General features: G+C 35.5%; 1 protein-coding gene across 1 annotated transcript in view; it reads right to left on the bottom strand.

The window, feature by feature from the left end:
• Positions 1-1,471: 1,471 nt before the first annotated feature.
• The window catches only part of LOC144835677 (uncharacterized), a 64,865-nt gene continuing 52,656 nt past the window's right edge, over positions 1,472-13,680 (bottom strand). Inside the window, exons 5-7 of the mRNA XM_078690743.1 lie at positions 4,848-4,904; positions 1,679-3,052; positions 1,472-1,509 (exon numbers count right to left, since the gene is read on the bottom strand). Of these exons, the coding sequence (XP_078546869.1) occupies positions 1,472-1,509; positions 1,679-3,052; positions 4,848-4,904 (1,469 nt within the window). The remainder of the gene's footprint in view (positions 1,510-1,678; positions 3,053-4,847; positions 4,905-13,680) is intronic.

Genomic DNA, 13,680 nt, shown 5'->3' with positions numbered 1-13,680 from the left:
TTCAGGTTTAAACTATTGTTAACACCAAGTGTTATTACAAGTTAACACAGTGTTCAGGTTTAAACTATTGTTAGCACCAAGTGTTATTACTCTTACAACAAAAGAAAATCAAAGACTGTACACAAATATATCTCAAAATTAAGTAGAACCTTTAATTATTCCAATCTATAAATGGTAATCCATAACTTATCAACTTTAAATTTATTTTATACAGAATTATATTTCACTATTTCTACATCATATAGAAAAAATATTTCTACATCAAAAAATATATTTAAAAACACAGCAATGAAACTAAATGCAAAATTCATTGATATCAAACTATATTATATAATGTCTTCATTCTTTGATTTTTGTCATTTTTAGTTTTACAAATTCTACTACAACTTTGTTCTGTTGTTGTTACTGTGCCAAAGACATCTCATAATGTGTTTATTTGTTAATATAATTTCTAATTACGTTTTCATTTAATAAAACTGCTTTTGATAACAAATTACGTTTCATCATTATGTTCATGTTATGTTTTGTAGTTTCAAGTTGTACCACTTTACTTTTAGTATTTAACCATCCAACCTAACTATAATTAGTTGTATTAATTACATTTAATATAATATTATCACATAATTACTTTAAAACACGCACAACCAATTCTATACAATATACCAAGTAAAAAACATTGCATTATTATAAAAGAATAATTTTCATTAAATATGGCAGCACAGCTTATAAAGATTATAATGAATAAGAAACAAACATTCTTGTTTATCTGCATGCTACAGCTGTTAATAATTATTACTTGCGTTGCTAGTGTGCCGCGTGCGGAAGTACGCGCGCGCGCTCCGTCGATGAAGGTAAAGTATGTCAAAATAAAATGTTTAAAAACATTTTATAATGTTTTAGATTATCATATTGATTTAATCTACTATACGATTTATATATAAAAGTTCGTTTTATATTGAATACAAATTTAATGTTAGAAATGCAATTATTTGCGATATTAAAAATTGACACCTGCTTGCTGCGAGATTTAAAAATATGTCTGTTATATAGTAGAAGTAACATACGTTATCAGTGAAAACTAACTAATGATAAAATCTAATATTTCTTATTGAACACTTTTCAGCAGACACGTAACGAATGACGTCAGCTGATAGATTGCAATGCCTCATGTCAAGCTCCCTCAGCTTAGGACACATAATGAGAAATGAAGAAAATGTATTAACATCAATGTTGTGAAGTTTACTATCACGGATATAGAGAGTATGTAATGCTAATTGAACTTGTTTGAGAGAACATTCTGACACAAAGTCATTAAATACATCACGTGATAGATTCCAAATCCCAACCCAGTCACATTTATCTTCAATGCCTAAAATGTGTGCAATAACTCTTCCCTTTCGCTTCAATGCCATCTTACTACAAAAGTCACTGACACTACCATAATCATATGGCATACAATACAATTGCATAATTAGACGTATGAAATGCCCGTCACATTGTACACCTGGACTAATGTGATCAATAAACATTCTTATGGAGGTAGATATATCATCCAAATGATTATTTATTTCTAAATCTTTGCTTGTCATGTGATTAATTAATTCATTTACCACATCATCATTATGTTCTTTTTTAACAAAGTTTAAATTTCTCGGCAGATAGCGATATGTTGACAAACGATCTGTAACCCAGTGCTTGAGGAAACCGCCAGCTTTATCACCAAGGAAACCAATTGCAAACTCTGTCGCTCTGTGTAAATGCTTACTCTCTCGTATCACCTTCCACTCATCATCATCCAATGGTGTAAGTAATGTTTGTACATCTGAGCAGTCATTATCCATACCTTCACTTTCACATAATTTGCACAAGTAAAATCCCACCAATGACTCTACTATCAACTTGTGAGGAGGCATAAAAATGTTATCAAAATTCGATTTTAAAATCGGTGGTTCTTCGTAAACAAATCCAAGTTTCACGGACATATCAACCAAATCTTTAGTCGTATGTTTATCATTCAAATCTTTCATGTTTATTGAAAGTTGGTTTACTTTCAAGCTATAATACATACATTTGCCCAACAAAATCATAGCATTTACATGCTTTGCTGGTGTGTCTTCAAATTTAGAAAGCTTGGCGAATTGTTCTTGTTTGTTGAACTGATTTAAAATATTACGAAATATTTCTTTAAAAAGTTCAGCTTTATCTGTAGGAAGGCTTTGACTGCCTTCCCACAGCAAACAGATTGAACAAAGCAGCATTGGGTTTTTGCACATTTCATACGCTTCACGATGTTTTCTCCAAGCCCAATAATAAGTGTCAATACACAATTCGTTTCTAAGGGATTTTGCCAATTGTGGTTGTTCAAAATACTCAAAATGTCTGTCAATGTACTTTCCTATGCTCTCGTTGTTGAACCCATTAACTCTTACATGTACGTCACATGCTTCTACGAATTTATCTATATTTTCTGATCGTGAAGTAAGTATTACGGAACTGTTTTTTAAGTTGTTCTTTTTGAACAGACTAAGTACGCTTGGATTATTAAATCTTAATTCATCTAACCCATCTAGAAGCAGTACAATTTTATCGTCATGGGTCTTTAGAAAATTTTTAATTAACTCTGGATTTTGTGGAAGTTTCGTGTGCATGCTAAACTCTGTCATATCAATTTGCTCTACAATTAAACCTAAGACATCTTTGTCTAAATCCCGTACACTTAAAAGAAATACAATTTTACCTTCAAATGCTTTAATCGATTGAGTAGCCGTAGCCCAGTTGTATGATAAATGCCTTAATAAGGTAGTTTTACCTATCCCACCCTCCCCATCTATAAGAGCTTTACATCCAGGTGTGGAACTGATAACATCTACCACTTCTGTTAATGTTGTTGGTTTGCAGTCTTTATTCTTTTTAGATTCTTTGCGTAGTTCCAAATCAGTGAACATCTGCGAAATGTCAACACGGTATCTATCACGCATTGTTGCTGGTGTAAATATACTGGCCTGGCCGCACAATTCCTTTTGTCTTTGAAGCAGATATTCTTCAATCTTGTCTAGATACGAAGAAAAATGGCAACAATATTTAGTTAATACATTTCTTTTATTTAATAAGGGCCTTGCAATAGTAATACAATAAAGTAGTGCTGGAGCCGCGCCGAAGTGTAATAAACCAAGTAAATAATATAGAGGGCGACAAACATAATTTATTATCAATCAGAAAGAAAACTCGGTTAAATCGTAACAACCGTTAAAATGTAGAGCAATCCACCGCTTATGCTAAAACCTCCAGCTAATGTGGTCATTGATGATGGCCGCTTATAGGAAGAAAGCAAGGCGGTCGCTTTTTTTTAAACAAAGGTTCAATTTTGTAAAAAATATAATAATTCTATGCTGTCGATAGTAAAACACATTAGCGTGAGGCAATTTCGTTTCTCCATTAACTGTTGACTGTTCTACATAAGCTGTGTGTGTTTCTGCTAGCTGGAAGTTTTACTAAAGCTGATTTTTCTAGATTCACTGTTTACGACATTAGCGTTGTAACACGCATGTATTCATTTTTTTTGTAGGTGAAATAAAAAATGAGTTGTACAGTATAACAAAATAATATTTTCAGGCATCTCAGTACAACTTTTGTTCTTAATACGAAAGCAATAACAAATAATAGAAAATGCGTTCAAAGTTATAGTTTTAACATTTAATTTTAATAGGAAAAGTAAAAATTAAATAAATTTGCTTTTATTGAAAATTTAAATATTGCACGCGTGTACGAATTAATATAATTTAAAACCTTGCCATTTATCCTAAATTAAAATAACTGGTAATTATCGTGGAGCTGCTGTTGTAAACACACGTTTGCAATAATATCATTGATATTACGTAATACTATTACCATGGAGGTATAAAAATACCTCCATGGCATATACCATTGTGCATTTATAGGCCTTAATAAATGCTGTATCCATGAAAATCAAAGGGATTATAGAGGGCGGCATACATAATATATTATTAATCAGAAAGAAATTTTAACAATGTTATAATATATTTGACGGTGAATTACTATTTTTGAATGTGATTACAAAATCTCATTAAATGTTTTATGAAGACATTTTATTTTCAAATTGATTATGGTTTTATAATGAGCAAGACGATGAGATTGTATTAATCATTCAATCTTTTTTAAGATTTATATATTATATTTTTATATATTTATATATTTACGATATATATAATAGGCTAATCTAGAACGTTTTAATGCAAAAAGTATGTCCATGTGACTGTAAGTAACTTGGCCTCTGAAAATAATATGCGGGTCGCCGCGCTATGTGGCTATTCTTGTCTGAGCCTCATCTCTTATTTAAATATCAAAGATACAACCACAAAAATCGCCACTAAATGATACAGAAGTGCAGTCCTAATAAAACATATTACTCTGAAAATCTAACTTTTGAAGTAGTAGTATAGGCCTATAGACCTTTTTTAATTTGTATTCAGTAAACAAACTTTGTAATGCGGATTAGAATTAAACTTATTGGATCTCAAAGAATAATAATAATTAATATGTGTAATATAAGTCTTACGTATTATGATGTTAAAAACATTTCGTTTTTAAAACAATGAGGCTTTTCATATCATTCTACATGTGGTCAGGATTGGAATTAAACTTATTGGATCTCAAAGAATAATAATATGTGTAATAGAGTCTTACTTATTATGATGTTAACAACATTTCGTTTTTAAAACAATGAAGCTTCCTAATTATTATATCGTTGTACGTACTGTGGTCAGGATTGAAATTAAACATCAAAAAAGATTTTGTTTAAATATTATTGTTATTCTGAAGGAACTAACCTGTTTCTGATTTACCCTCTTTTCGCATTCCTTGTCCTTCATTACTACTGGTTGCCTCTTGACCTATTTTATTAACAGAATAATAGATAAAAGACAATTATTCTACCTAATAAAAATCTACCGATTGGGAGCAAAATTATACGGTATATTTTTAGTAAACTAACCTGTTTCTGATTTAACATCTTTATATTGTGTACTGTATATGTAAATCAAATATTTATAAACCCGTTTTATAATAATATTATAACTAATAACTTCGTTATATAGTTAAATACACATTTCAAAATATTACGTAATTAATTAGGTTCTATTGAAAACAAATGATCTCAAGTAAGTGTATTATGCATAATAATGTGGCGATCTACCTTTTAGAAAACTTTGTGCATGTTGGTTTGTAAGCTTTACAAAAGTGTCACGGTCGTCTTGTGATTTCAAGCGTCCGGCTTTCTCAATGTGATATACAGCATCCCATATGTTGTTATAGTTGTAGTCACTCAGTGTGTAGAAACCAATAACCGTCTTCAAATCATCCTTGTCAGTGTTAGTTAGCACATTAAACATTACTCTGCGATATGCTATTAATCCTACACCTGCTGTATCGCTACTTTGGATAGTGTTCTTATATGTGTCTATGCGTTTTGTTGCTGAGGCCATCGTGGTTGCTTCAGCAATGTCCGACAACAGCTTCACATCAGTTTTGGAAATAAATCCATGGTCAGTCAGATGATTAAATAAATCTAGGGCTGATTTTTCATCAAGTTCATCAAGAGTTCCAATGGGTATAATACCAAATAGAAGCATTCTCAACCATCGCATCTTTACACCAGGATAGTGTTCACTTAGTTCTCTCAGAAATGTTTGGAATTCTACATCTTGTTCATCCATTTTAAATCTGTTAAATAATAAAACAAAATTGTTATTTTTCAATCTGAATAAATTTAATTTTATCGAATTTCCTTCTTATCTTCTTACTGATTTAGCAACCTCAATAGCATGCTAGTTTTTAAACAAATCTTTTTTTTAAAGTAAAGATATTAAAATTTGCCTTCGAGATGCCATCTTCGACTAACCCACTCAAACAGAGAAGCTTTAGATTATACCAGGAAGAGTGAATTACTTCCTTAATAACTTAGTCCCTATTCATATATTGAATTGTACACAATGCTAGAATGTTATTAATAAGCCTAATAGACCATTATTCGATTAAAAAATGTCTTATAGAAAATGCTCACATTTTATGTTTTATTCGGTTCGACCAAAAATGTACAATATCTCCACAATCAGCTTCGTCTCGACCTGCTGTAAATATGAAAATAAAACAAATGATTCATATAATATAATGCTTTTTTAATTTAGTGGATATCAACAATCAACAAATTAGTGGCACAAACAACAAATATAAAACCTGTTTTCCTGTCGACGTAACGTTACAGCGAGTTGAGTTGACAGGTTCAACGATTTTACAGGGAAATGGGGTAAAAATCAACGTTAAAAATCGTTGAAGTTGAACCGACTTTAACTTCAACGATCGTTAAAACTGACGAACCAAATGGTTCACAAATTACGTCATTGCAGTTTGTGAAAAAATATGTACGCGCTGACAATTCTTGAATTTTTACAACGCGATGATGTTTTTCACCTTTTTTGTACACTTTTTAGGTCTGATATTACAAAATAACAAGTGTAAGTCAAACTAAATTAATTATAATGTTAAAAGAATTTAATTGAATGTTTGTCTTTGTGTAAAAACTGTTTTTCAGTCGACGTTATTCGACGCTATCATCGTTGATCGTTAAAAGTTCAACGACATTCGTTTGAAAACGATCACGACGGCAGCGCGAACACTTGATTTCTAACGTTAGAGTAGACAATCTTGTCTTCTACCAAAATATTTTGAAAATATTAAGTAGGTCAAGTGCTATAACGTTCTTAAAGCTATAGTTACTTTCGCTGTAGTTGGCGTAGATGCAAAAAAGTTCGCGGAACTGGGGTGGAAAATCGTAGAGTAGGTCAAGAATCATCGATCCATAGCAAAATATTTTGAAAAAAATAAGTAGGTAAGTAGGTCAAGTGTTATAACTTTTGTAAAGCTAGTTACTTAGTCGCCGTAGAGGGCGTAGATGCCAAAAAAGTTCTTGGGTGGCAAATGGTAAAGTAGGTCAAGGGTCATCGATCTATACCAAAATATTTTGAAAATATTAAGTAGGTCAATTGTAATAACGTTTGTAATGCCAGTTACTTATTCGCCGTAGAGGGCGTAGACGCCATCAAGTTTGCAGAACTAGGGTGGCAAATGGTATAGTAGGTCAAGGGTCATCGATGCATGCCAAAATATTTTGAAAAAATAAATAGGTCAATTGTTATAACGTTTGTAAAGCTAGTTCCTTATTCGCCGTAGAGGGTGTAGATGTAAAACAGTTCGCGGAACTAGGGTGGCAAATGGTAAAGTAGGTCAAGAGTCATCGATCCATACCAAAATATTTTGAAAGTAGGTCAATTGTTCCGAAGAGGGCGTAGACGCAAACAAATTCGCGGAACTAGGGTGGCAAATGGTAGAGTAGGTCAAGGGTCATCGATCCATGCCCAAATATTTTGAAAGTAGGTCAATTGTTAAAACATTTGTAAAGCTAGTTACTTATTCGCCGAAGAGGGTGTAGACGCAAAAAAGTTCGCGGAAATAGGGTGGCAAATGGTAAAATAGGTCAAGGGTCATCGACTCAACAAAAAAAAACATTAAGTAGGTCTTAGGTATGTCTTGTTATAACGTTCGTAAAGCTAGTTACTTATTCGCCGTGGAGGGCGTAGATGTAAACAAGTTCGTGGAACTAGGATGGCAAATGGTAGAGTAGGTCAAGGGTCATCGATCCATACCAAAATATTTTTAAAAAATTAAGTAGGTCAAGTGTTATAACGTTCGTAAAGATAGTTACTTATTTGCCGTAGAGGGCGTATATGCAAAAAATGTTCGCGGAACTACGGTGGAAAATGGTAGAGTAGGTCAAGGGTCATCGATCCATACCAAAATATTTAAAAAAAAATTAAGTAGGTCAAGTTTTATAGCGTTCGTAAAAGCTAGTTACTTATTCGCCGTAGAGGGCATAAATATCATGGTTAAAGAGCCTTTCACACCTGATCCGGCACGGTTCCGGTCCGGCGATGGCAAATCCAATCGAACGTCAATGTTTTGTTTGTACGCGCATATCGGGTTCTAGGACACCTACCCCCTAGACAGTTACCCCCCGGATGTTTACCACCCGGACAACTACCCCCTTAGGACAACTACCCCCCGGACAACTACTCCCCGGACAACAACCCCCTTAGGACAACTACCCCCTTAGGATAACAACCCCCCGGACAACTACCCCCCGGACAACTACCCCCTAGGACAACTACCCCCTTAGGATAACTACCCCCCGGTCAACTACCTATTATACACTGTTGCAGAGTCAGGTTGTTCCTAGGGGGTAATTGTCCGGGGGTAGTTGTCCAGGGGGTAGTTGTCCTAAGGGGGTTGTTGTCCTAAGGGGGTAGTTGTCCGGGGGGTATTTGTCCGGGGGGTAGTTGTCTTAAAGGGGTAGTTGTCTTAAGGGGGTAGTTGTCCAGGTGGTGGTTGTCCGGGGGGTAGTTTTCCGGGGGGTAAATGTCCATGGGGTGAATATCCGGATACGCGCATATCGATCGGTGCATAGCCGCGTGGAGAGTCGTGAAAACAAACATTGGCGTTCGATTCGCCGGAACCGTGTCGGAACAGGAGTGAAAGGCCCTTAAACCAGTGGTGGCGCCAGCGGGGGGGCCGGGGGGCCAGGGCCCCCCCGTCGGGGAAAGCTGGCCCCCCCGTCGGGGAGTATTGGCCAAATTGTCGGGGAGAAAAATATGATTATTTCTTTTCTGGTAAAAAATAAAACCATTATTAAGTGTACTACTATATATTTTAAGTAACTGCGGCATTCTATTTTTGACGTACATACGATACACTGACAGCGAAGTAAACAGTATGTGGTACGCATTTGTCTGGCGGTGTCTCTTTGTACGAATCTTTCATGGCCCGGCCGGCTCACTGCGGTATACGCGTCGACATATCTGGGCTGTATCATATTGCATCCAGGGACCAAAATGTGTATTTTCCAGATTCCAGGCGAAAATCGGAGATTCATTTGCAACTACGCATCGACGTACGTTCATACAGGGATAAAGTTACATGTTATGTTCTCACGGTTGAGTTTACGAATTGTTTCAATTTACCAATAACCATTGGTGTACCGCGTGTATGTTCGCTGTCGATTAAAGGGGTTTGGGTGGGGGTTCGATTGGGAAAGAGGAAGCGGTTGGCCCGAACCATAAAACAGGGTCTGATCACGTTTCTTTTCGTGCATAAATCTCGATCTAGGGGGGTGGCTAGCCACCCACCTTAATTCTAAAGGGAAAATAAAGATGCACCAAACCCGCGACCGTCGCTAAACGCGGATTCGACGCACTTGACTCTTTTAATTAAGAAGAGTAGGCAATAGTTGTGTAAATAGGCCTACTTGAGTGAAAGAGCTAAGAGTTTAATTACTATTTATGAATTCAAGAGTTTAAAAAGAAAACGTGATTTAAAATCTTCGGAAAATACCCACAACCGAGTTATTTTCAAAACACATGCACTCCCACTACCAGCATCACGTTGTCTTAGCTCGCTCCTCGCGTGAATGCTGACGTCATCACTCTCCAAAAATACACCATTTTCCGCCCTGGTCCGTGTGCAAGCGTTAGCGTGGACCTGTATATTTACACCCCTGTACAGAGTAGAGTGTAATATCGTGAACTTTTTTCTCGCGTATGAAGGTTTTTTATATAATGGTATGCAGTATAAACGATAAAAAACGAGAAACATGATGTTCTTTTATTATTATTTCATAGGCATAACATAAACATGAAATGTCTTGTTCTATGTACACGGCCGAAAAAAACGTGTGTGGCGTATTTGGCATTTTATTGATTTGTGTTATAGACACGGCGATTACGGCAATCATTGTATACTAAATTACATTGAGTTATTCACCCGGCTATAGGGTATTTATCTGAGGTTAACAGACCACCAAAGCACAGTCGTACACTAAACACATGCACTATCGAGGCATTTGCGGAGTGCCGCATTACTAAATGTTCATTTTGTTTGAAGTGTTTTTCGATCAAAGTTTATTATTAGTTCGTCGAAAAAGATCCGTATTGGAGTATTTAGGAAGGATTTATTTAAATTTACATTATGTGACATTGTTATTAAATGTAATGGAAACTAGTTGCTCTAGCCTATTAAACAGTGTGTAAGCATCTATTTTTTCAAAATTTTCTGAGGCTCAGGAGGGGGATACCCCCTCCCAAACCCACCCCCTCTTTCGCGCGTACGGCCCCGCCCCCCCTCCCCGTCGGGGAATTCGGCCCCCCCGTCGGGGAATTCGGCCCCCCCGTCGGGCAAATCCTGGCGCCACCACTGCCTTAAACATGTTGAAGCAAGTCCGACTTGGACTACGTCATGTCATAGCGACAATATGGAAAATGCGGAAATTCACCACGCGATATAATTTTTAGGGGGCCTAGCTCTTTCTGGCCGTTCACGCTATGAAATACGTGGTTCGACGCGATCATACTTTGTTGGAGGCCTAGAAAATATGAAAGTTACCGTATCGCCATGGTTCCTTTACACAATTTGAAGTTTTTTGTTGTTGTTAAATTAATACTGATCTTGTTCCAATATTAAACGATTACAATAAATTTTCATGTATAGGCCTATACAGTGTAGTCCTGATGCTGAAAAAGTTTAGTTGTAACAAATAGACTATAAAAGCTCGACTTCATTAAGTCGAACTGCAAACTTCGACTACTTCTATGAATAGAATTTGAAGTAATAGCTGGAACTAGCACTTTTTGAAGTCGAAGTTTGAACTACGACTAAAGTTCGGTTTAAGAATACGAGCGTTAAACATCAGTATAGTGACCGCGCCGCGATGCAACAAAAATGAATGTAGTCAGCAGGATTTTTCCATCAATTATGTGACGTCATGTACTGTATCGCCTGTATGGTTGGTCATTCATTATTTTTATATGCCATATTTTTAATAGAATTTCAAAGGACCCGGAACATGAACTGCTGACATTCTTGTTACTACATAATCATGTTAACAACATTTCACAATCAGGTAAAATATACCTGTTTTACATTCTGCAGTCTACGCCTTAATCGCATCTATCAACGACTGCGCTGTAACTATAGGAACCAATGCAAGTAATATACTAATGGTACTATTATTATTTCAATTTTTATATGCAACTCACGGTTTTTAACGGTGACGTCTTCTGCTATCTGGCGTATACGGTGACGTCATCTGGTAGAGTGAACAGTTTTCTTAACTCAGTTCCCAGCGTTGCTTTACAATTCTTTACAGTTTCTTCTGATTGGACAATGATAATGCAGTTTACCACTCATGCGGCGATGATATTACACTTTCGGTGTTGAGTCCCACTCTTTAGACAAAGCCAAACTTCGTCTGTAGTTAAGTGATGAGCTACAGCAGTTATTGAAAGCTGAGGAACGAGTGAGCTAAATCACGAGGTATATCCAGGTATAATAGATACACAGGGCGTTGTGCTGGTCACGAGCAAAATACGACCAAAGGTTACATTCATACCTGACGTGATATTGTTTGAATAAAATAGATAATCACTGCTGAATAAATAACATGTTATCTTTTAGTAGGCCAAATGCACCATTGTATGACTGAGGCCTGCACGTAGTCAGTTCTATTGTTCCCCCACTTATGTCCCGCCACACAAATCACAACTACAGTATAATTCCTGGTGTTTGACTCAATCTGTGAAAGTTACTTTGGCAGTTTCTGTTAAATTTCGTGTCTTTAATTTTCTAACAAGTATTCAAAACTCGGCGTTCGAATGAGCTCAATCACGAGGATATCCAGGTATATCCGATACACAGAGGGCGCTGTGCTGGTCACAAGCAAAGTATGACATTCATACCTGACGTGATATTGTTTGAATAAAATAATCACTGAATAAATAACATGTTATCTTTTAGTAGGCCAAATGTACCAATTTGTCTGTAAGCTGCACGTAGTCAGTTCTATTGTTCCCCCACTTCTGCTGTCCCGCCACACAAATCACAACTACAGTATAATTCCTGGTGTTAGACTCAATCTGTGAAAGTTACTTTGGAAGTTTCTGTTAAAAAACTTCCAATTGTATTCATTTTGTCTGCAAAACATTGTAACAAATTAATCATTTAGATTGTTGTACAATAAATATATATTACTCGTACAGAACGATGCATTTAATTTACTGTACTTGGAGAAAAGTAAACTTTTAATTAACAAAAAACATGTAGGCCTATCAGGCTAAACCCCGGGCTAAACGTGTTGGAAAAGTGGGAAGTACAGTCTACTATTTAGAATCAAACCCGTTTTACAGTGTAATTAGTCCGTAATTGTAATTGTATATTATAATATTATTTATAATGTCATAGTGTCAGGCCTATGCCAACAAAGAATATTGATATTTATGTTAGCTTTTTAGATATCGTAATCGTGTCTTTAATTAAGTATTAAGTATTCAAAACTCGGCGGTCGTATGATGAGCTCAATTAACGAGGTATATCCAGGTATATCCGATACAGAGGGCGCTGTGCTGGTCACAAGCAAAGTATGACATTCATACCTGACGTGATATTGTTTGAATAAAATAGATAATCACTGAATAAATAACATGTTATCTTTTAGTAGGCCAAATGCACCATTGTATGGATGACTGAGGACTGCACGTAGTCAGTTCTATTGTTCCCCCACTTCTGTCTGTCCCACCACACAAATAACATCTAGGCCTGAACGATCGCATATAATTGACTTAGTACTTTGAATAACATCTAGGCCTGAACGATCGCATATAATTGACTTACTACTTCAATCACATCTAGGCCTGAACGATCGCATATCATTGACTTACTAGGCTACTTCAATCACAACTAGAGGCCTGGTGTCGCACTCAATTTGTTACGGTTACGTTTTTATTTTGACATTATCCAACTTTTGTATTCGTTTTTTCAACAAACCGTTTTTGTAACAAAAATAGTTTGTTGTTTGTACAAAGATTAAAATTAATCGTACAAAACGATGCAATTAACTTAATTTAGGCCTACTGCATAAGAAAAAAAAACAAAAAATAAAAACATGTTGAAAGTGTGAGGAAAGCGCTAAACGGCACGAAATCGATGGAAAAAATAGCCATTTTACGGTAGTTTTTTAGTGTATTTCAAAAAATATTTGACCGATTCTTATGGCTGTTTTTGCAACGCTCTCCTTAATTATTAACCTACAACCTCATGTTATTTTTTAATTTGTAATTTCTCAAAACGTCGTCGGAGGGATTTTTTAAAGTAACACCATTTAAAATCGTCCTATGGTTTAAGTATAGGCCTGTTTATAAAATCTTTAGATAGGGTTACTGAATCGTCTCTAACTTCTGATATCATTGTCCGATTACGATGGCTGTTTCACTGTGCAATAACTGACCAATCAAGCTTTCTAATAACATAAAATGTAATTTGATTGGTTCAGAGTGCTCGTTGGAACACCCCTTTTAATGAGACAGTGACTTGGCTTGACCGAAATCAGCTAGTTCTAAAGAATTTTTTTATTTACTCAAGAACTACCAGTCCAAAACATTTCATTTTTGTACGAGAGATAAGAGTTATGATTACTTATTTGTAATTTGTAAATATATTTTAGAATAAGGTTTGTGTTTTTATATATGAGTAGTTTAAAAACACTTGTTTGTTTCATAACCACCA

This window comes from Antedon bifida, chromosome 2 (assembly GCF_963402885.1).
Source record: "Antedon bifida chromosome 2, ecAntBifi1.1, whole genome shotgun sequence".
NCBI lineage: Eukaryota > Metazoa > Echinodermata > Crinoidea > Comatulida > Antedonidae > Antedon > Antedon bifida.
Note: the sequence above shows the minus strand (reverse complement) of the source record. Positions and strands in the feature narration are given on the sequence as shown.